General features: G+C 37.2%; 1 protein-coding gene across 2 annotated transcripts; it reads right to left on the bottom strand.

The window, feature by feature from the left end:
- Positions 1 to 383: 383 nt before the first annotated feature.
- plp2b (proteolipid protein 2b) lies at positions 384 to 18,764 on the bottom strand. 2 transcript variants are annotated; one of them, XM_084388401.1, is made up of 5 exons: positions 18,415 to 18,764; positions 7,145 to 7,300; positions 6,938 to 7,036; positions 6,726 to 6,822; positions 384 to 2,514 (listed from the first exon to the last, which is right to left on the bottom strand). In XM_084388401.1, the coding sequence occupies exons 1-5, from the start codon at positions 18,508 to 18,510 to the stop codon at positions 2,501 to 2,503; spliced, it is 462 nt and encodes a 153-aa protein (XP_084244527.1). In that variant the 5' UTR covers positions 18,511 to 18,764; the 3' UTR covers positions 384 to 2,500. The 2 variants fall into 2 exon arrangements, with proteins under 2 accessions (XP_084244527.1, XP_084244528.1); XM_084388402.1 differs by having other exon boundaries at positions 384 to 2,740; positions 18,415 to 18,751.
- Between the last annotated feature and the right edge of the window lie 2,374 nt (positions 18,765 to 21,138).

Here is a 21,138-nt window from a genome sequence, read left to right as displayed (position 1 = left end):
AATGGTATTGTAGCTTATATATATATATTTTTTAAGTTGTAAAGGTAGGCCATTTAATTAACACCCCCCCCCCCCCCCCCATTTTCACAAGTCTTTACCCTTGCAGAAAAGCCTACAGTAAACTGCTCAGTATTTCAATGAATGCAAATGCTGCCATCTAGTGACAAATATTTGTCACATTTTCTCCAATAGCTGTCTATCACTGAATATAGTGAATTATTCCTTTCTCTTAAATCATTCTTTCTCATTTTTACATATAAAGTAAATTTGTGTAGCTCTAAAACGTCATATTATTGGCAGTCGAAATCAATACTCCAGCAGGTGGCGCTGCGCACACAGTATTCTTCACTCACTTCACGCAGATGAAAGAGTCCACACACACATTTTTAAAAGTTGAATACGTTATAACAGCCTTTTATTGAATGTTATCGAAAGAACTCCAAAAATAACAGCAACACCAATTTAGACAGAGACTTAAATCCTGCAGAATTATTTCCATATGCTGTACTTCCGGGAACAAAAAAAAAACAAAACATGCAAAACAAAAAAGTGTCTGAAAATACGTCCGTTTTAAAATAGCAGAACATCCTGAGTTAATCCTTTTTTTACAGAACTGATGGCATTTCTGACCATCTCACAAATAAATGCTGTCAGGTAGTCAGAGCTGAGGCTGCAAAAACAAATAGACAGAAACAGGCAAACAGTCTTCACAAATTCTAATTTATAAATTGTTACAACAATTGATACATGCTATAAATGGTAAAGAAAAAACACTTGTTTACACTAGATTACGGTTTTACAAAAATGGAAGACTTATGAATCTCTGACTTGGACGAGCTCCCCATGTTTTACAGTAAAAATTACAACTGTTGCATGTGGCATTACAACAATCAAGTGTTAGGTGAGAATGATAGTTTCCTGTTCCAGAAGCTGTTGAGAAGTTCTGCTTATTTAAGCGTGAAGACGACCAACTGCATATTAGAACAACTGGAGTAGCTGGCAGTCCAAATACTCCTCAATGATCTCTTTCAAGGCACGTCAAAACAATCATTTCTTATTACACAGTTGAGTGAACAGTTTTTATTCATGATATTTCCTGAAAATGATGACAAACTGTGAGCGCTGTTTTAGTATTTCTTACTCATTACTCAGCAGGGTTGAATGGAATAGGCACTGCAAATGAAGGCACGTCTAATATATGAAGCGATTTATTATTAGAATAAAAAAAGAGCACAATTATGGCATTGAGATAGCGAGCAACCTTTGAGGCAACCAGTTAAATGGCAAAATGTAAGAAAGATGAATAAAAATGAACATATTGTACCAACTAGGGGTGTAACGATACCCTCGTGTCACGATACTGAACTAGCGATACTCCAAGACACATGGTAAAAGGTTACCAAAAAAATGAACTGTTGATTAAAATGCTAAATTTGATATTACATTGTGGGTGGAAATGAATAGGCTTGGACTTGGTGCTGATAACTCAATGCACAGGACAATAGAGACACCAGAATAAAAATATTCATGATTCTGAAGCTAGATGTGGTAACATAAGACATTTGGCATTATCAGGACCCACAAATACTCCCCCGTTGCATTATTGTACATTATATTCAAAATGATGTATAGTAGTCTAATGTAGTACTGACACTAAAACTCTGTAAACTTATTTTTATTTTGGGTGAACTACACACAATACATATTGTCACTATCCACGATAAATATTGTTGCCCTTTAAATTGACTGAAAACTGACTATTTTCTCTAGACCGCACACACCTGAGTTGAATATGGTTAGACTGACACAAATCCTGTTTGAAATCACTAAAAACTTGTACAATTAACTTATTTTAGACACAAAACACAAGAACAATCAATAATAATTAGAATTTAGTTACAGTTACAAGATATGGTGAAGTTTTACACCATAAAAAGCTTAAGCTTTTATGTTTCTTCAGATAAAAAACAAAAAAACAGCACCAGGACTGAATTAGATTCAGTTTTCCAACTCAACGTAATAATAAAATGACTTCATTTAAAATCACTGGGTCTTTCTCTAGTAAAGAATGGGGAGACAACTCTTTTGGTAATAGTTTTGCAGCTGTCAGTTTTATCTGATGTTTATTATCCCCATCTCCTAATAAATGTTGTGATAGTGCTTTCGTAATAGTAACCAACCAATCTGACAAAACATTTGCGGTAACAAAAGCCACCTGACCAAAACGACGGTAATGAATCTTTGGATGCCAACAGCTTTCTGTTGCTTCATGTATTGTGGCTTTTTTAACAGCTGTTCATTAATCTTACAGTTCACTTTTCAATCCCTTTTGTGCTTGCACTTCTATTCTGTGCAATGGTTTCAACCCTTCTGCATTCCTCTGGTCTTCATCTGTCATGGTAACTTTGCGATAACTCTCAGGAATTCCCTCCTTTTGCCATTTTTAGAATCGGTCTCCATGTTTTGGTTGCTGTTAATGTTGTAGTGAGGAAAGTAGCTTTCAAACTGTGGCATCTGTTAAGAAAACAAAGAGAAAACAAAAAGGGAGACGCAAAATAAATAACTGGGGAATAGTTAGTTAGGTTAAGCTGTTATAGTTACACGAAACGAACAGCGGACATGTAAAGGGGCATAGCTTTCGGTTAGAAACCAGTGTTGCCACTGGCGTCTCTACCGGAATAACTGTTCGGCTCGAATGCCAAATGTCAGTTGTAAAGATCCCACAGGAGCCTTCAGCGACCTGTTCAAAGAGAGTTACAACATGTGTCACCTTCAGTTCAAATCTAGGGAGAGGCTTAAACCTCGGCCGTCATCGTCAAACAACTGGAGTAAATGTTGCAGGGTGAACAGATTTTAAGGGACAGTTCAATCACAAAAAATCCCCCTCATGTCATTCCAAACCCTTAACAAAAACACAGATCATGATCTAATCTAATGAGATTTCTGTCCCTCCGCTGAAACTTTGATGTTTCAAAAAGTTCATAAAGACACTGTAAAAGTATCGGGCCAGTATCAGTATCATTTGACTTGGGCAGTTTAATCCAATTAGGTCCAATCAGATCAACGTGTGATTGTCAATGAGTGGATCTCTGAGCTGTGCTGCGTTCCAGTCCAAAATTGTCATGCCCTTCACTCGCTAACTTCCCTCCGTCTCGTTCACTCGGATGTACGTCATCGCTTACGATGCACGAGTGCCCACTACTGGCGGAAACTGCAATGGGCTGAATTGGAACGTCCTAAGCCCTTGATCACTTGGATCAGGTATTCAAATTGATTTATTATTTAAAAAAATTTTCCTTTAAGAATTTGTTTAATGAAGCATCCAAATGTTTATAGGTGTGTTTGGGTTGTTTTAAATAAATAAAAAAATAGAATTAGTTGTCTGTTGTGGTGGTGATTAGACGAGACATGTGGTGACTTCACAATCGTACTGCATTGTGGGACATATAGGTGCCTGAAGTGTACATATGAAGTAGACTCGCTCCCTCGGTCAAAATCGAGGGAACGAGGGTCTGTCCATATAAACTTCCCTCGTCCACTTCACGAAGTGGAACGCACTTCAAAATGGCGGCAGGGATTCCCCCTAGGGGAAGTGCTTAGGGAAGTTCGCAAGTGCGTGTCTAAAAGTGGACTGGAACGCAGCATTGGTCTGAGTGAGTGAGTGGAGGCGGGGCTAATTTGCACATTAATAGAACTGCATACTAAATGAGGCAAGGGTGTGGAAACTATTGAAGATTTTTTTTTCAAGGAATGAGTCAAAGATGAGTTTTAAGGGGTAAAAGTATTGACTACAGGGGGGCTTTAAATTCATTACAATAGAAAACAATTATTTTTAAATTGTAATAACATTTCACAATATTAGTGAATATATTTATATTATTTAGCACGTAAAAGTCCTGGCAGAAAGCGATGCATAAGGCTGTAGTGTAACGACGAATTATAATTTTTTCAGAAGTGTTAACAACTTAGTGTTAACTAATAATTGTTGCAAACTGGTACTGCCAACAAAATATTAGTGCATTCCTGGAACTGGGCATCGTTACACTACATCCTTATGCATCACTTTCTGCCAGGACTTTTACGTGCTTTTCCCAAATCACGGAAGTGACGTCGACGTCCGGGTTAGCGGTAGCATGAGCCATCAGGCAAGTGTTATTTAAATAAACTCCTGATGTACTTACAAACTTTCCAATGCCTCGTCTAGTACAGAACCTATTTGTATGACTGTAGAAGTTTGGTTCCATTCAGGGCATTATCAGTGGGGTAATTTACGAGATACATCATAGGATCCATTAGCGCCTGCACTAAGCCATCCGGCTGATATCTCTGAATAAGCTCTAACTTTAATAATGTTCGACCAAGGGAAACAAGGCTTCTGGGGGGGTGTTTGGCTCGAGGTCATGGTGCAAAGGACCTTAGGTTGATTTTACTCTGAACCATCCTTTCAATAGAACCACGTATACTAAATAAGGCAAGGGAGTAGAATTACATTCAAACTATTTTAAGGCATGAAGACATTTTTTTCAAGGAAAAAACATTTAAATATGTCATTTTGGTGATCAAAGATGAGTTTTAAGGGATACAATTATTGACTACAGGGGGACTTTAAATGTGTTACAATAGAAAACAATTATTTTAAATTGTAATAACATTTCACAACAATACAGTTTTTACTGTATTTTTGATTAAATAAATCCAGCCTTAGTGAGCATAAGAGACTTCTTTCAAAAACATTACAAAAAAATGATGTTTCCAAACTTTTGACAGGTACTGTATAACAGAAGAAGTAAATATTGTAATGTCAGTAATATTGTGCAGCCTTAAACTGACATAGAGCATCCACTAAAGTCACTGAGCAACTACTGCAACATTTGGTGACACTTAGTCTGATATTTTGTTTAATTCAATGACTTTTGAAGGGGTCATGACATGACAAATCAAATTTGCCTTGATCTTTTGACATATAAGAGGTCTTTGTACCATTAAAACATCCAGCAAGATTCATAGCTTAAAACGTTCTACTCGTTATAATTAAACAAAGCATTTATTAATCAAGCGTCAAAAACAGCTCGTTTTGAAATTGCGGGATCAAATACATTTGCATATGACTGCCTCCAGAGCAAGACTTCGACGAATAGTTACACATCATTGCAGCATGGGCCCCGCCCACTGGCATTCAGTTGCTTAACATTTCCCTACACTGGATGTGAGCGTCGCGTCAAAAGCAAAAGAACCCATTATAATCACTGACGCTGTCTACACTGGATACAGTATACAGATGCGTGTTCAGTTTCTGACATGTTCAACGCACTTGAGTCTATCGACAACAGGACAAATGGAAGAGTGAAAGAACGTTCCCTTGACACGTCCAGTTTAAACAGCTGGTTTGTGTCTCCTTCAGAAGGATCCCAGCGAAAGGTAATGTGAGGAACAGTGTAATGGAGAGTCGCAAAGAAACTTTTGTTGACAGACGAAGCAGCCGACTGATCTGACAGCAGCTGCATCACAAACCATACGTAAATGATTTAAAGGGATAGTTCACTTTGAAATTAAATTTTGGTATGTTTTAGCTTACCTCAAGGGCATCCAAGATGTAGGTGTCTTTTTTTCCGCAGTAGTTTCACCGTTCTTGTCTGACAGTCATATCATGCAGGTCTATGGTCACCACCTCAAAGAGCATGCACAGAGTCCAAATTAAAACAATTCCCCATCGTCCAAATTAAACAATTCCCCATCGTAAGTACACATTGATGGCCTAAGACACGAAACGAGTGGTTTGTGTGAGAAAATGAACAGTATTTATATCGTTTTTACCTCTTGTAACACAGCCACGTCCAAGTGATCTGAGGGCGCGAGCGCATCCTGGTGTGTGACATGTGCGTAGACTGGTGCATAGAAATATACACTAGATGTTGCCTTGGCTACGGCAGTTCATTGGAACGAATGTCTTTAAGGCGGCATCTAGTGTATATATATATATGCACAAGTCTGCGCACACGTCACACAGCAGGAAGCGCCCGCGCCCTCAGATCACTTGGATGTGGCTGTGTTACAAGAGTTAAAAACGATATAAATACTGTTCGTTTTCTCGCACAAACCGCTCGTTTCGTGTCTTAGGCCATCAATGTGTACTTACGATGGAGAATTGTTTAATTTGGACTCTGTGCATGCTCTTTGAGGTGGTGACCATAGACCTGCATTATATGACTGACAGACAAGAACGGTTTGACCTAAAAATATCAAAATTGAAACTACTGCGGAAAAAAAGACACCTACATCTTGGATGCCCTTGAGGTAAGCTAAAACATACCAACATTTTATTTCAAAGTGAACTATCCCTTTAATGCTTTGTCTGTAAATGACGGTATTAAGTGGTTGTTTTCAAAGTACTTACATGCAACAGCGAGTGGGCGTTGATACTGTTTCCTATGCAATGCCGTTAGCCAATCATAACAGTGGCCATTTACTGACAAGCCGCCCCTTAAAAACGGATCATTTCAGACAGAGGCTGAAAATATATATATATATTTTTTGCATATATACTGAATATAATTTTTTTTTTTTTTTGGTGTGTGCAAAAGTATAAGTGAACCTCAAGGAACATACTAAAATAAATAAAAAATCCATGTCATGACCCCTTTAAATGTGGTTTAAGTGTCTAAATGCCTTTCGAGGCCAATGTACTTTCTAACATGATAAATAAATGAATGAGTGTGTTCATGCACCTGTGGGAGCAGCTGTATGCTGTCTGGTGCCCTTGATTTCCAAGAAGATTGTGTAGGAATCATAAGCAAACAAGATCCCTGCCAGCAGACCGAACACCTATGAGAGAGAAGGTGAGCTTTGTTATGTGATGGATATATAGCCCTAATAAATCCGATCTGTTCAGAAAGATGAAAGAATGGTATGTTTTGATGCTGAGCGTTGGATGTCTCACCCCACCAGCGATGCGAGCCCCATCCCCAGCTCCACCGATCACACAGATCAGAGAGGTGATGAGATAAAGCGCTGCACCGATTGCCGCGCGGAACAGATCCTGACGGGGCAAACAGAGAAAATATGAGTGGCACATGATCGTGAAAAACTCACCACCACAGTGCTATAGGGTGGACCGTGATGCAAGTGTGTGTGAATTCATACTTACGCTCCAGAGCCAGTTCACCACCAGGAACTGTTTGTCCAGCTCCATCATGAAGATAATGAAGAAGATGATGGCAAAGACCATCTCGCAGATGGCGACAGCTGAATACCCTCCATACATTGATGCGGCGTAACAGATAAGGATGATGAAACTGATGAGCTACAAGAAAACAGACAGAAAGTTTCAAAAAGTGTAGAATGTGTAGTGTAAGGACGTGAACATGGTGTTGAGCAGAAGTCAAGAGTTAGCGGGTTAGCATTAGCAGTTAGGCCCTTACACCCTTCTGCAGACAAAAAGCCTGTTTTTCTATTGCAGTGTTGCTATTGTTAAAGTCGCGATGAAGCTGAACTAGTGGCAAATCTATTCTTCCATATTGTGACATGCATCCGAGTGAATCAGATTATCGAAAAGAAAAACAATTTAGGGCAAGATTTGGGTCTATCAATCGGTTATTGATTGAATTTTGAGAGTTTTGCAGTCAATTGTGACTTCAGCATTCACCAGAGAGAAGTGACATTTTCACCGGAAGATCAGATAAACATTATGGTGTAAAGAAAAAAAAAAAACCTGTCACAAGCATGAAAAACATACATGGATGATTTGTTCACAATAAGATTTATAACATGTGTATATACAAAACAGATAGAAGATGAATTTAAAATAAAACTACATGTTTTTAACTTGTTATTATTATTCATATTATTAACTGAAAAAAACAACAACTGTGAAAAACTGAAATGAAAGTGCATCTTCCAAATGTATTTTAAACTGAAACTAATAATAAATTAATTAAAAATGGCCACAAATTAAATAAACTTTTTGATACATGGTAATTTGATACATTATAAAACTTGAAACCATTACAAATGGCCTACATTAAACATGAAAATACCACTAGACAATAAAAACTGTGCTAAGAAATTTTAATTAAACCAGTTAACTTTGGTAAAACTACAATAAAAACTTTATGAAGTGAGACTATGAAAAAAAATAACAATGATAGACTGAAACCTATCCATAACTTAAAACTTCTTAAAGAGTCCGTGTGTATGGTTGTTTTCTTTCCTATTTTCCCAAATGTCTTGGCTTTTTAGTGTGGCAATTTCCCCTCTCAAGTACGTCACCCATGTTCGCTGCCAAATCACCAAAGCTTTCTACTACTGTTCACTACCCACAATTCATCTGAACGTACCATCTGCTCTAGGTGTCAGTTAACAGTGGAGCTCTAAATTTCTCACATCCCTCTAGTGTTCGTGAAGCTTTTTGAACTTTGATTACTAAAACATGTGGTGAGGACTAAAAGAGAGGAATAGGGCATGGCTGTAAACACAGCACAATTCAGGCAGAGCGCGGGAGACGAGGTCCTTATATGGTTATAAACAGAACTATTATAAGAATACCTTTGGGAGTACAGAAATATCAAATCAGCCCTTTAAAGTCAAGCACGCTAATCCTGCTACCTGCCACGAAACAAAAATATCCAAATAAACACGGCCGGCAACTACTACTAGGAGAGGTTTGTTCCTGCTGTTGAACACAAGTCAGACCTCAAGACTGTGGTAGATAATCTATGACTACGCTTTGTTTTAAAAAAAGAACGATAAAAAGAAAAGTATGCAGTTTGACAAAAAAGATTTCAACATGCTCAAAATGTGAAATCTACTGACAAGCCTAACAAAACATTCAAAGAACTTAAGAAGGAAAAGAAAAAGTAACCAGACTTCATTTTGATGGCAAGAAATTTAGAAAATGTGAGTGGTGCAATACTCACTGACACAATGCTAGGAACGTCTGGGCTGCTGACAGGACATTTGTATGCAGTTGTTAAGGTGTTCTGAGTGGTTGCTAGGTAGTTACTTGCTGTCATATGAGCACACCTTCAAGTCCATGACATAGAGCACTGAAGGGATGACATACTTTTGCAGGCCTTAACCTGGAAATGAGTTAGCGTGTTAGCACTTCCAGTTCGGAAGTGCTCAAATGCTAACTCATTTCCAGGTAAAGACCCGCAAAACATCGTCCTGAAGTCAATGGGTATTTTTGAATGGGTTTTAAATGTCTGGAATAAGGTCTGTGGTTAACACAAGCTCAAGATATTTGCACATTTTATTTTAATGACATAAAATACATCAGTAATACCCCCCCTTTGTGATTTTTTAAAAAGCTTTTACTTGTCTTGAAAGAGGCGAGGTGCTAACAAAAATATTTTTTTACAATAATCCAAAACTGCATTCAAAACCACTGCAGCACTTCTGTGTGCTTGATATGGATCTGGTAATTTCTTCTAAATAGATGTTTCTGTTTTTTATTTAAATGTCTGATTATACTAATACTTATATTTCCGTAATATTTGCATCAAGGACAGAACAGGTGTTATTTAATGTTCTTACAGGGTGCAGTTCCTCTTCAAGTGTTATTTATGTTGCCATGGTTTGTCGTGGTACTAATGATTTGTACACATGCCGGCGTAAAACACCTGTGCCTTGTGTTTGTAATGTGCGGCTGCTTCCACAGTAACAACGGCTCAAACACACGCAAGTGTGAAGACTATTTTCTCAAACAGGAAGATTCTCAATGTGATAGGAGGCAAGTTTCCTGTTTATCATCACTTGGGCAAACAAAGTTATGCTACCATGGCAATATCAGGCATAAACATTAAAAATTCACCTTATGTAATTACTCATAACTCAAACATCCTGGTGAAACGACAGACTTCTATCTAGTGGTGTATTGCAGGGCTTCTCCAACCGTTAGGTCTGCTTAAGCCCCGCCCCTTGCAAACTTGTATTCAGCTGATTTGCATCCATCCAATCACCAGCCGATGCATAAATCTAAGTTTGATTTGATAAACATTTGATTTCTTTTACGATAATTTGTTTCACTCAGATGTGCGTAACAATATGGAAGAAAAGCCCTAACCTCTCCTTCACCTTGAAACCACTTTCTGGGGCATGAAATTAACCCTGAGGTGATGTTGCCTAGGTGACCCGTGCCTTACTGGCCTTATTTTATATACAAAAGAGAAAACAACTACCAGTGCGTTTACATATTGCATATCAGATCCAGTCAAAAGAGCAAAAGTTTAGTTCTGGCCTAATGTCACCCAGAACACCATCAATTTAAACCATTTTTAACAGTTTTCGTTTTCAGCTAAGCTCAAAATACCAGAGAAAGAGCCGAGAAAGGCATTTTTTCCATTAGGGAAGCCAGTTGAAAACATGCACAATCTTATCTCTCCATGCCTTTGAAAAGAAGCCAGCATGGGGCACATAAATATATTACTCCCAGCAGAATGACTGCTGTTTGGCTTCAACATACTGGACTTAGTTTGACAATTCTTCACACAGATGTGCCCATGCTACATGACTGCAACCTGCTCTGCACTATTAACCGTCCCAAACTTTAAGTTTTAAAGATTTATGTTGTCGTAGATTTTTCCTAAACCTAACTATCTGGGTTGTCTCCAATCGACATTCCCTAACGTAGTCTACCTCTTTAATCTAACTCACTAGTTCTTTATTTACGGCCGGGTGAGTACTCGAGCAATTCTCCGAGAATCTCAACCAAGCAAAAGAATACATCAGGTTTTATAGGACAAAGACAGACACATCAAAATAAAATCAGCGTGACTAACGTGTCACCTTCTATCAATATGATTGGTTCAATTGGTAAAGCAAGCCCCTCCCTTCTTTACCTTCTGTTACTGCAGGGATAGGCAACTCCGGTCCTGGAGGGCCACTGTCCTGCAGAGTTTAGCTCCAACCCTAATTAAACACACCTGAACAAGGCAATCAGTGTTTTCAGGATTACTAGATAGATACAGGCAGGTGAGTTTTTATCAGGGCTGAAGCTAAACTCTGCAGGACAGTGGCCCTCCAGGACCGGAGTTGCCTATCCCTGTGTTACTGGCATAAGCAAAATCATCAAAAAAAACATTGTAAAGGGTTAATAGTCAGTTGATTACTCAATATATATCATGACATAATGCAGGAAAAGAACAACGTTTTGGTGACATTGTGGTCAACCTTTATCAAAAGGTAAGTAAGACCTGACCTAAAAGAAGAAGTACAATTTAGTTTGTTTTATTGTTAGACCTAGAAAAGGAAGTCAGGTAAAAGTTTGTCATAATGTTAGACCTAAAGGAGAAGTCAGGTTAAAAGTTTAGCAGGTTGAATTAAGGTTAGAAGTTTAACACAGGTTAGCTCTAAAAAAAATGTGTTTACTATCTTATTTATTAAAAATCCACCACAATGTACAATCATTTTATTTTGTACATGTTTGGGTTTCCTCAGAATAGCAGCAAATTTGCATGTTACTATCCCATTTGAATGACCTCAAAACATTTTGAATGTAACAGGGTTGAAGAGGTATGGCACACAACATAGGTTTGAAACATAGGTTATTTATTTTTTCCAATTAAAATGAATTATTTATTACAAGAAGACACACACAAACTAAGTGACCAGAATTTACTCTGTTATCCATTTAAAATGATACCTTCCTTTGGTGACCTTGAAATAATGCAGCTTTTTAGGGTTCATTGTTGGATTAGTAACCACATATTTACATTTCCCAGTGATAGTTTCAGAATCAGCCAATGGAAAATCCATATTAGTTGATCACTAATCTGGGGTGTGTTTCCTGTACAACAACGTAAATCACTGCTTTACTACCATAGTGCAATGAATTGTTGGAGAAATTGGCTAGCTAGTTGCGACTGTTTCCCAAAACCATAGTAACATGGCGAACCTCCTTCATTTAAACCACAGTGTTACAACAATATATTGTTAATAACATCACATGCAGTTGGAGTAATAACTTCTGCTAATTAATAGATCCAAGATTGCAATTCATATCAGATAATTATAGTTCATTTACAAAAAAAAAAAAAATTTAAATTACGATTTCTTGCATTATGTATGAAATGCTATACATTTATATAGCATTATAGATGAGTTATAGATGAACTTTGTTCAAGATGTTCAACATTTTTACAAGATGTAATATAAGCCTTAGGTGTCCCCAGAATGTGTCTGTGAAGTTTCAGCTCAAAATACCCCACAGATCATTTATTATATAGGCCTATGCCCAAAATGCCCCTTTTTGGGTGGAAGCAAATACACACGTTGTTTTTGTGTGTATATCTTTAAATGCAAATAAGTTGCTGCTCCCCGCCCCTTTCCAGAAGAAGGCGGAGCCTTTAGTTCCTCAGATAATCTAGCAATAACAAAACAGTATGGGGCGTTTCCACAGAACGTGTTCTTGCATTCCACTGCACTGATTATCCATTATGTATGAAAACGTGCAATACGGACCTTGAGTTTCTTTCTCCAATTCAAGGACATTCACTCACACAACGCTTCTTTGTGTCTAAAAATGTGAGACGTGGGCAGTGGAAAACACAAGGCGTAGAAATGGGCTTTAGAAGTAGAAACTACTACTTGAGAGCTGTGTTTTTAGAACGCCGTTTCCTGAACGAGACGCTGTAAACGATGCGTGACATGAGCGCAACGATCAAACACGTCAATCTAGGACAATGGAAAAATAACTTTCTGTGTTAATTTATACAGCCAAAATTGAAGAATATCAACAATTATAATGAATATGTAATATGGTGCATATATTTATGCCTCTCTACACTTAATTTTTCAAGCTGACTGACGAGTTTATGGTCACTGGATATGGTTTTTCTGAGGTAAATGTGATGTTACATGACACTGTTTACAAGCTGATTTACTGACGTCTTTCCACGGTTGAAACACTGATTGAGCGATTCCATGTCACATGATACGGATTTCGCTAAGTTGTACTCTACCTTTTAACACACTTTCAGATGCTCATTCATGTTTATTTCGCGCTGTAACTGGTATTAAGGCGGAAGAGAAGATCATGTGCGATCTCACGCCACAGCGCCAAAACGGTATTTATGTTTTTGAATTTTGTAAGAAAATGGACGTAATTTGAAATCTGAGACTTTGTTTCATATCAATAGTAACAAAACAAAGATTATTGCGATTTATTGAATGGGATGCGCGCTATTCATTCATCAACAGAAAAAAGGATGACTAATCGATTCTTGGGATTTAAAGGGATACTCCACTTTTTTTGGAAATAGGCTCTCATTCCTGCGCAATAATCAAGAAACTTTGCTGCCGTACCATGAGTCCAGCAGGCGTAATGATATGACGCAGCGCCTGAAAATAGTCCCCAGCTCCGTAACTTCCAACGTGACCGGGACTAAGTTTGTCTATTAGACTTATTTTCAGGCGCTGCGTCATATCATTACGCCTGCTGGACTCATAGTACGGCAGCAAAGTTTCTTGATTATTACGCAGGAATTAGAGTACAGGTCTTAGCCATATCAGCCTAGAAAATCGCAACTTTACATTTTCCGTCGGTCTTAGTACACGATGTAACTAGTTTTAAATAGGAAAAATATCGAAACTCTTTGGTCATTTTTTTGAGAGAGATGCTAATGGTCCTGTCTGATTCAATGATCTATGCTAAGCTATGCTAAAAGTGGTACCACCAGACCCGGAGATCGGCTGAATGGATTCGAAAATGGTAAAACTCAACTGTTTAACTCTGGGGGAATTGTAAAATGAGCCTATTTCCAAAAAAAGTGGAGTATCCCTTTAAGAATCGATATCGGTTCGTAAAAATGAGAATCGATTAAAATCGAGAAATCAATATTTTTTACCCAGCCCTATAAAGTATGCATAAACATGCCTAGAGAAAAGCTCACTGTAGCTTTACAAACTTCATTATATTGTGTAATTTGAATAGCTGATTTGTTTATCTTATGCTGAAACGTTTTCCTAGAGCACTAATGTACTAATCATTAAATCTCCTTGACTGAACTAGAGGCGAGTCTTTAGTCTGAGAGGAGGAGTGGAGCGGGCAGCATGATGTCATCAGGCACTCCTTCATGCACATATGTATCAGAGCTTTATGAGTTGTGGGGACTGGCACAAACTGCCTCTATGAGCCTCACACAAGCAGACTGAACTCCAGCCAGCGCACAATGAAGCTCTATTCAAGGATGCAGCGCTGCCCCTTTAAGGACACCCACTACTGAGGGCTCCGAGCTGAACAGGGTCACGAGGGGGAACAGTTAACGAGGAAACACCAGAAATGCAAAACACCTAAGAGCACGTACACAAAAAAACATTAACTAGCACTTTAACAATACAGCATGTAAACACCAGTGAAATATACAAACCACTCTCCAATGAAGAATGTTCAACACCCAAACACTGATCATTTGGCAAAGGCGCACAAAGACACACTTAGTGATGGCAAGGCGCCTACAGCTTGTTCACACTAGAGCAATGTGTTTGTTTCGGTCCAAAACAGCAAAATATAATAGAGCTATACAGTACATCTATCACTCCATCTAAGCCTCAGTAAAAGTCCCAGCATGCATGCTTTCTTACTGTGAGACGCTAGGTGTGTCATTTCACTTGACCGTGACTCTACATGTTTAGCTGTGGGTGTGTCTGCATGATAAAACTGAACTCTCCAAAATGAGTGTATCATGAGTGTCCAACGTCCACGACCTTAACCAGCAATTAGTTATATAACATGCTATTATAGCTCCTGGTACCACAGTATTCTGTGTTGGTTAATAGTCAATAGCTTCTCAAGGAAGGCGACAGGATGGAAGACAGGAAGTTGGGCATGTGATATGTGGTGAAATAAGATTATGTATAATAATAAATGATAGGTTTATCATTCAGGCCTTTATTACTGTTTTCTCTAATAGTTTATGTATTGTATGCAAAGACATGGTGAGTTTATGTCTCTAAAAGCTCCTGTTTAAATCATTCACCTAGGGATGCACCGATACCGGCCGATACTGAGCTCATGTACTCGTACTCCTAAAAATGCCCCGATACCAACAACCGATACCAGGCAGCGTGTGTACAGTGTTTGTGTCCAGACAAAGAAACACTGACAACAGAAATTATAATGGGGATAAAAAGGAAGGCTGTCTATGAGGTAAATATATCTTATTAGTGAAATATTAAACAGAATATAGTAACGCCTGTGGTGCGAGCTGATAAGAGAAAAACGCGCAGTGGATTAATCGCACAAGCGGCAAAGACGCGCGAGCTGGTCGAGCGCATCAGACGTCAGTGGAAAGTTTGTAGTTTAGTCGGATGTCAATGGCAAAGAAAGTAAAATGAGGCATGTAGCTTTTTATTAACGTTACGTTAACTGACCAGAAAGAGAGAGAGAGAGAGAGAGAGAGAGAGAGAGAGAGAGAGAGCGCACTTCTGTTGAATGCTCTTGATTGCTGATCGTTCACTCAGCACGTGTTATTTGGATTAAAACTAAATCGTATATGTAAGTAAAACATGAACTGTTACCTTATTTATGTTTAACGAGTGGTTGCCTACATTATTACAGGACATTTGCAGGTCAAGAAGTTACATGAACTTCAAACATCCAAAGCGCGCGCCCCGAAAACCATCGCCTCAGACAGCGCGCGATACTGAATGGAAGTCTTTCACGTCTTGCGCTTGTACGGATGAATTCACTTTTCACTCTTGGCGAGTATCCTCGTAAACAAAGTCTGTTATATCTCAAGTGAACGTAGACAGTATATTTCAAATGGGGTCCGTGCGTTCGGTCTTAAAGTTGCAGTTTAATCTGCTGCTGTGTTTTAATGTTAATCAAACAAATAAATTACTCACTTTTACTCACATAAATAAATTACTCACAATTGCTCTTGACTAAATAGGTTTCAACCCTTTTCAACTTTACAAAAATATCTATCTATATATAATTTATACAGTAATGAATATGCAGTGCATTAAATATATATTTGATGAACAAATTAAGTTTAAATTTAATAAACAACTAATATGATTGATATTCTTTTGGTTTCTCTGCCAATACATTTAAAAATTACAAATGCATGAATTAAAAATTACAGGTATCGGTTACGGTATCGGCGAGTACCAAAAATGAAAGTATCGGTATCGGACTCGGTCTGGAAAATTGGTATCGGGACATCCCTACATTCACCCAGAACAAATTAGCTATTAAGAACTTTTTATAGCCATGTTATTAATTTGCTGTAATATGGGTTTTTACTGAGACCTATTACAGAAGTGCATGTTTTAGATTAACCTGTTAACTGTCACCCCCTATTTGAGCAGATCTGGAACTTCAGCGGTTGTAATTCATGAATGCTTTGAAATACAGACATAAGGTTGGTTTGGCTTTTTAAAGAAGATGCCCCGTCAGCAGATTATTGCAGAAGTGAAAGCACTTGAAATATGTAAAAGCGTAAAAAAGGTAGCTATAGAAGTTTAAGTTTACTGTTAAGATATTTATATTTCATACAAAATATCTATTTTACAAAATAATCTTGACTGTAAAATGGCTAGAAAATCAAAGCCATATGTCTAGCCAGCTAAAAGAATTTAAAGTACTGTTCACATGCATGGTAACTTCTTGGCCAATTTTGGTTTAACAAAATGGTTTTCACAGAATTCATTTTTGAGTGTTTAAGCTTTCGAATCATACCTAGGCTAATTTATGATTATTACTAAAATATGTGATATGTGAGGGCAATAAGGCAATGAAAAAGCACATCAAGTGTCCTGCTATAGGTTTAGTTCACACCAAAATTAAAATATTGTGTCAACATTTATTCATCTTTATGTCGTTCCAAACCTGTTTGATTTGCATTCTATCATTCATAATTCTACGGAAGTTTTGCAGATTACAGTGGAAGCAAATAGTGACCAAGTTCTGTCAAGCTCCAAGAAGGACAGACAGACAGACAGACAGACAGATAGATAGATAGATAGATAGATAGATAGATAGATAGATAGATAGATAGATAGATAGATAGATAGATAGATAGATAGATAGATAGATAGATAGAGCTTGTTTTCAATTTAGTTATTTGGTATCAAAGGCCTGTCATGTTACAGCCCTTAAGAATTTTGTCAGCCAAGTTCCAAAATCTTTGTATCTTTGGCCATTTCATCCTCAACTTCTCCTTTCTGAGGACTGACGCAAGATAAATGACACACCAGCCTGTCATGTTTCCAGCAGATGGGTGAAACTTCATGCCCTCTGACCTCACACCATCAAGCACATGGTCTGCATTCCATGCCACCTCCTCCCAAAAGCACACACTTGTGTGTCAGTGTGAAGTTTCAAATGGCTCTGTGGTGGGAGGTATTTCATTCAACAGCACTATTAATACTCTTTTCACCCACTTACCTCACAGTAGCCATATATTCTCATAATAAGAAATACTTAAATATGTTTTGAGGTCGATGTACCGAATTGCTGCAGTTTTTGGACACAGCTGCTTGAGTGTTTGGATGACAAATATGACACTTTCTTCACATACGCTTTTAGCTTTCAACATGGAAAGTATGTGGTTTATGGTCAAAAGTTAAGAGTTAAGAGTTAAAGGGACAGTTCACTTAAAAGTGAAAATTGTCATAATTGACTCACTCTCATCTTGTTCCAAACCATGAGTTTCTTTCTTCTGTTGAACACAAAATAAGATATTTTAAAGAATATTGGTGACTAAACAGCAGATGGCACTTCCATAGTAGGAAAAAAAATACTATGAAAGTCCATGGGTGCCGTCAGCTGTCTGGTTACAAACATTCTTTAAATGATCTTATTTTGTGTTCAACAGAAGAAAGAAACTAAACAGGTTTGGAACAACATGAGGGTGAGTAAATGATGACAATTTTCATTTTGAAGTGAACATTTTAGATATTTTAAACAATATTAAACAATGTTTACCCCATATATGTTCTGTTTGGGGTCTCATTTTAATAGCTCAAAAACATACTTAACATATGACTAACGGGTTGGTAACTTATGACTTTATGAGAACTGATTATAAACATGAGTTTATTTCTATAGCATGTTTCAAAAGTGCTCCGTAACAATTGAATTCTACTCCTGTTTGGGGGTCTCAGACTCAGAGACTGGAGGTACGAAATAAAAACAAATGCAGTAGGCTAAATGTGTAAACACATGCAATAAGTGTTGTCTTTTACTTTCTCTGACTCAAGTGTGTGAATCAACAGGTGGATTATTTTTATTTAACCAGCGGTAGCGTCTCCATGGCAATGGCAACAGTTCATTTATTTCATACCCAGCATTTTGCTTATCACACTTTCGATGAAGCAAATGAATAACGGACGTCATATCTCTCAATGTTATGCTAGCGTCTTACAAAATGAAACTGAAGTGCAATTAAAGCCACAGCCATGTTAATAACTTACTATTTCAGCAGCCAGTATCGTTCCTTTCCGAGTTCGCACATAATTCTTCAGTTTCTCCAAACAGCCTCCGAACGCACTCCCCTCAGTTTCTGCCATTCTGCAGATGTATTCCTATGAAATAACGCCTTCTTAGGAAGCCTAGTGTCAAAAACGTTCACAAAGAAGATTCAGTGAACGTTGAAACGTTGAAAGCGTGAAAATGAAAGCGTAGTTATTGATCAGTCCGTGAACTCTGACGCAGCTTTCAGCTTCTTCATGAACTTCGACAGCGAGTGTGCGACTCACTGCGAGAGGAAAGAGTGAGTGTGCGGGGCGTTGGCTAAGGCTTTAGTATACTAGGAGGGTAAATCACAGAGAAGGAAAATAAAACCACTAGAGGGAGAGTTTTTTTTTTATAACCTTGTTTTAAAACGTAGCGAGCTTCCTACCTAAACAGCAGTTTGACAGTATTTCGGCTTAGAACTGCCTACAAATGCTGCCTAAGTAGAAAGCGCGCTAGGTTTTGACACACAGCCGGAATATTCATAGCGTAGGCAGAGAGCTTTCTGCTGAGCTTTCTTTGAAAGACAGTTTTACATTCATAACTAATACGTTTTCAAAAAGGAAACCACATTCGCCACTTTGTAAATATTATATTATATTATATTATATTATATACTATGTTAAGTTTGGTTTATTTTTTTTCTATATGGTTTGATTACCATGACTATTTGGATATGGTACAATGGTAATTCTATGGTTATTTGGTCATGGTATCATGTTAATAACATATATACTATACTATACTATACGATAATATAATATATGTAACATGATATGAAGAGTTCAGATGCAAAAGCCTCTAAGTGCCATCTGAAATTTTCTTCTAGAATTAATTTTTTTATCAAGCTCATATATTTAAGTTCAATAATTTCACTTAAGTGGCAATGAAAATGACCTATTAATTGTCATTTAAGTGAAATTACTGAACTTAAATATACGAGCTTGATAAAAAAATAATCATTCTAGAAGAAAATTTCAGATGGCACTTAGAGGCTTTTGCATCTGAACTCTTCATATATATATATTTGATTTATTTCCAGGTCACATAAATAGATAGATAGATAGATAGATAGATAGATAGATAGATAGATAGATAGATAGATAGATAGATAGATAGATAGATAGATAGATAGATAGATAGATAGATAGATAGATAGATAGATAGATAGATTTAAATATGATAAAACCCATAGGACCTTTTTTGTTAATTTTAAAAAATATATATTTTTGTTTAAATATGACCCAGACATGTTCTTGACAGATTTCATGAGATTATACAAATAATTTTACCATGGTACTGTGTACTGACACTTCATTTTTTGCTCATTTGTTTACAGTTTAAGAGCAGAAGGAGAAGGAGCAGTGAAGAGTTGTGACAAATGGCTTTGAATGGGGAAATAAACTGTAAATGCTTCACATCTGGAATGTGTTTCTGTCTCATGATTTACAGGGAGTGTAGAGAGAGAGAGAGAGAGAGAGAGAGAGAGAGAGAGAGAGAGAGAGAGAGATCTTATGGAAACTATACTTTATAGCCTAGGTAACAATTTGATTTTAAGTGACACTGTGGAAATATTCTGCTCCATAAGAACTTTGGGTCTCTCCCTAGCAGATCACCATGTGGGCACACACACACACACACACACACACGCACGCACGCAAGCACGCATACACACACACACACACACACACACAGAGGGCCTTGTTTTGGCAACACAAGTGAGTGATCACAACAAATGTGTTGCGTATGCAGGGAGGGGAGGCTGCAGGAAACCACACTTTTCTGGTTTAAGGTCTATTTCTAAAATAATAAAATAAAACACACCTTCATTGCAAATATAAGAAGAAACCACCAAGACATCAATCATTGTTCCCTCACTGAATGGATAAAAAAATACTATACTGTAGCAGTTGTAACATTCATGCAAGCTATTTTTAGATACACTTTTCCTTAAAGATGCTAATTAAATACACTAATCTAAACGAAACATTCATTCCGGTTTACAGTGAATATAAACAGTCAAATAATAGTAAAACTGATGGTACACACACTACCGCATTTATTTGATAAAAAATACAAAGCTGTGATCAAAGCTGAATTTGCATCATAATAGTATGATGATGCAAATTCAGCTTTGATCACAGCTTTGTATTTTTTTACAAAAAATCACAGTAAAAATCAAATACACAGCCTTGTATTTATATTAGAATGATTTTTGATGGATCATGTGACACTGAAGACTGGAGTATGATGATCATACTCCAGTCTTCAGTGTCACATGATCCATCAAAAATCATTCTAATATGATGATTTACTGCTCAAGAAACATTTATTATTATCAATGTGGAAAAAGTTGTGCTGCTTTATATTTTTGTGGAAGCCATAATACATTTTCTTTGATGAATAGAAAGTTCAAAAGAACATCATTTATTTGAAATCAAAATCTTTTGTAACAATATAAATGTCTTTACTGCAATTTTTGGCCAATTTAATGAGCTCAAGCTGAATAAAAGTATTAATTAAAATTAATTCAAAAATCTTACTGACGGCAATGTAGTTTTTAAGAAAACCACATATCTGCATTGATAAAGTAGACTTATTTACTAACTTTCTATATTTAATTTCTAACATATAATCTTTTTATTTTGTTTTAATTTATTATATTTTGTGTATTTATTTTTGTT

This window comes from Rutilus rutilus (assembly GCF_951802725.1).
Source record: "Rutilus rutilus genome assembly, chromosome: 19".
In the NCBI taxonomy this organism is placed as follows: Eukaryota; Metazoa; Chordata; class Actinopteri; order Cypriniformes; family Leuciscidae; genus Rutilus; species Rutilus rutilus.
This window is presented reverse-complemented; position numbering and strand designations above follow the sequence as displayed.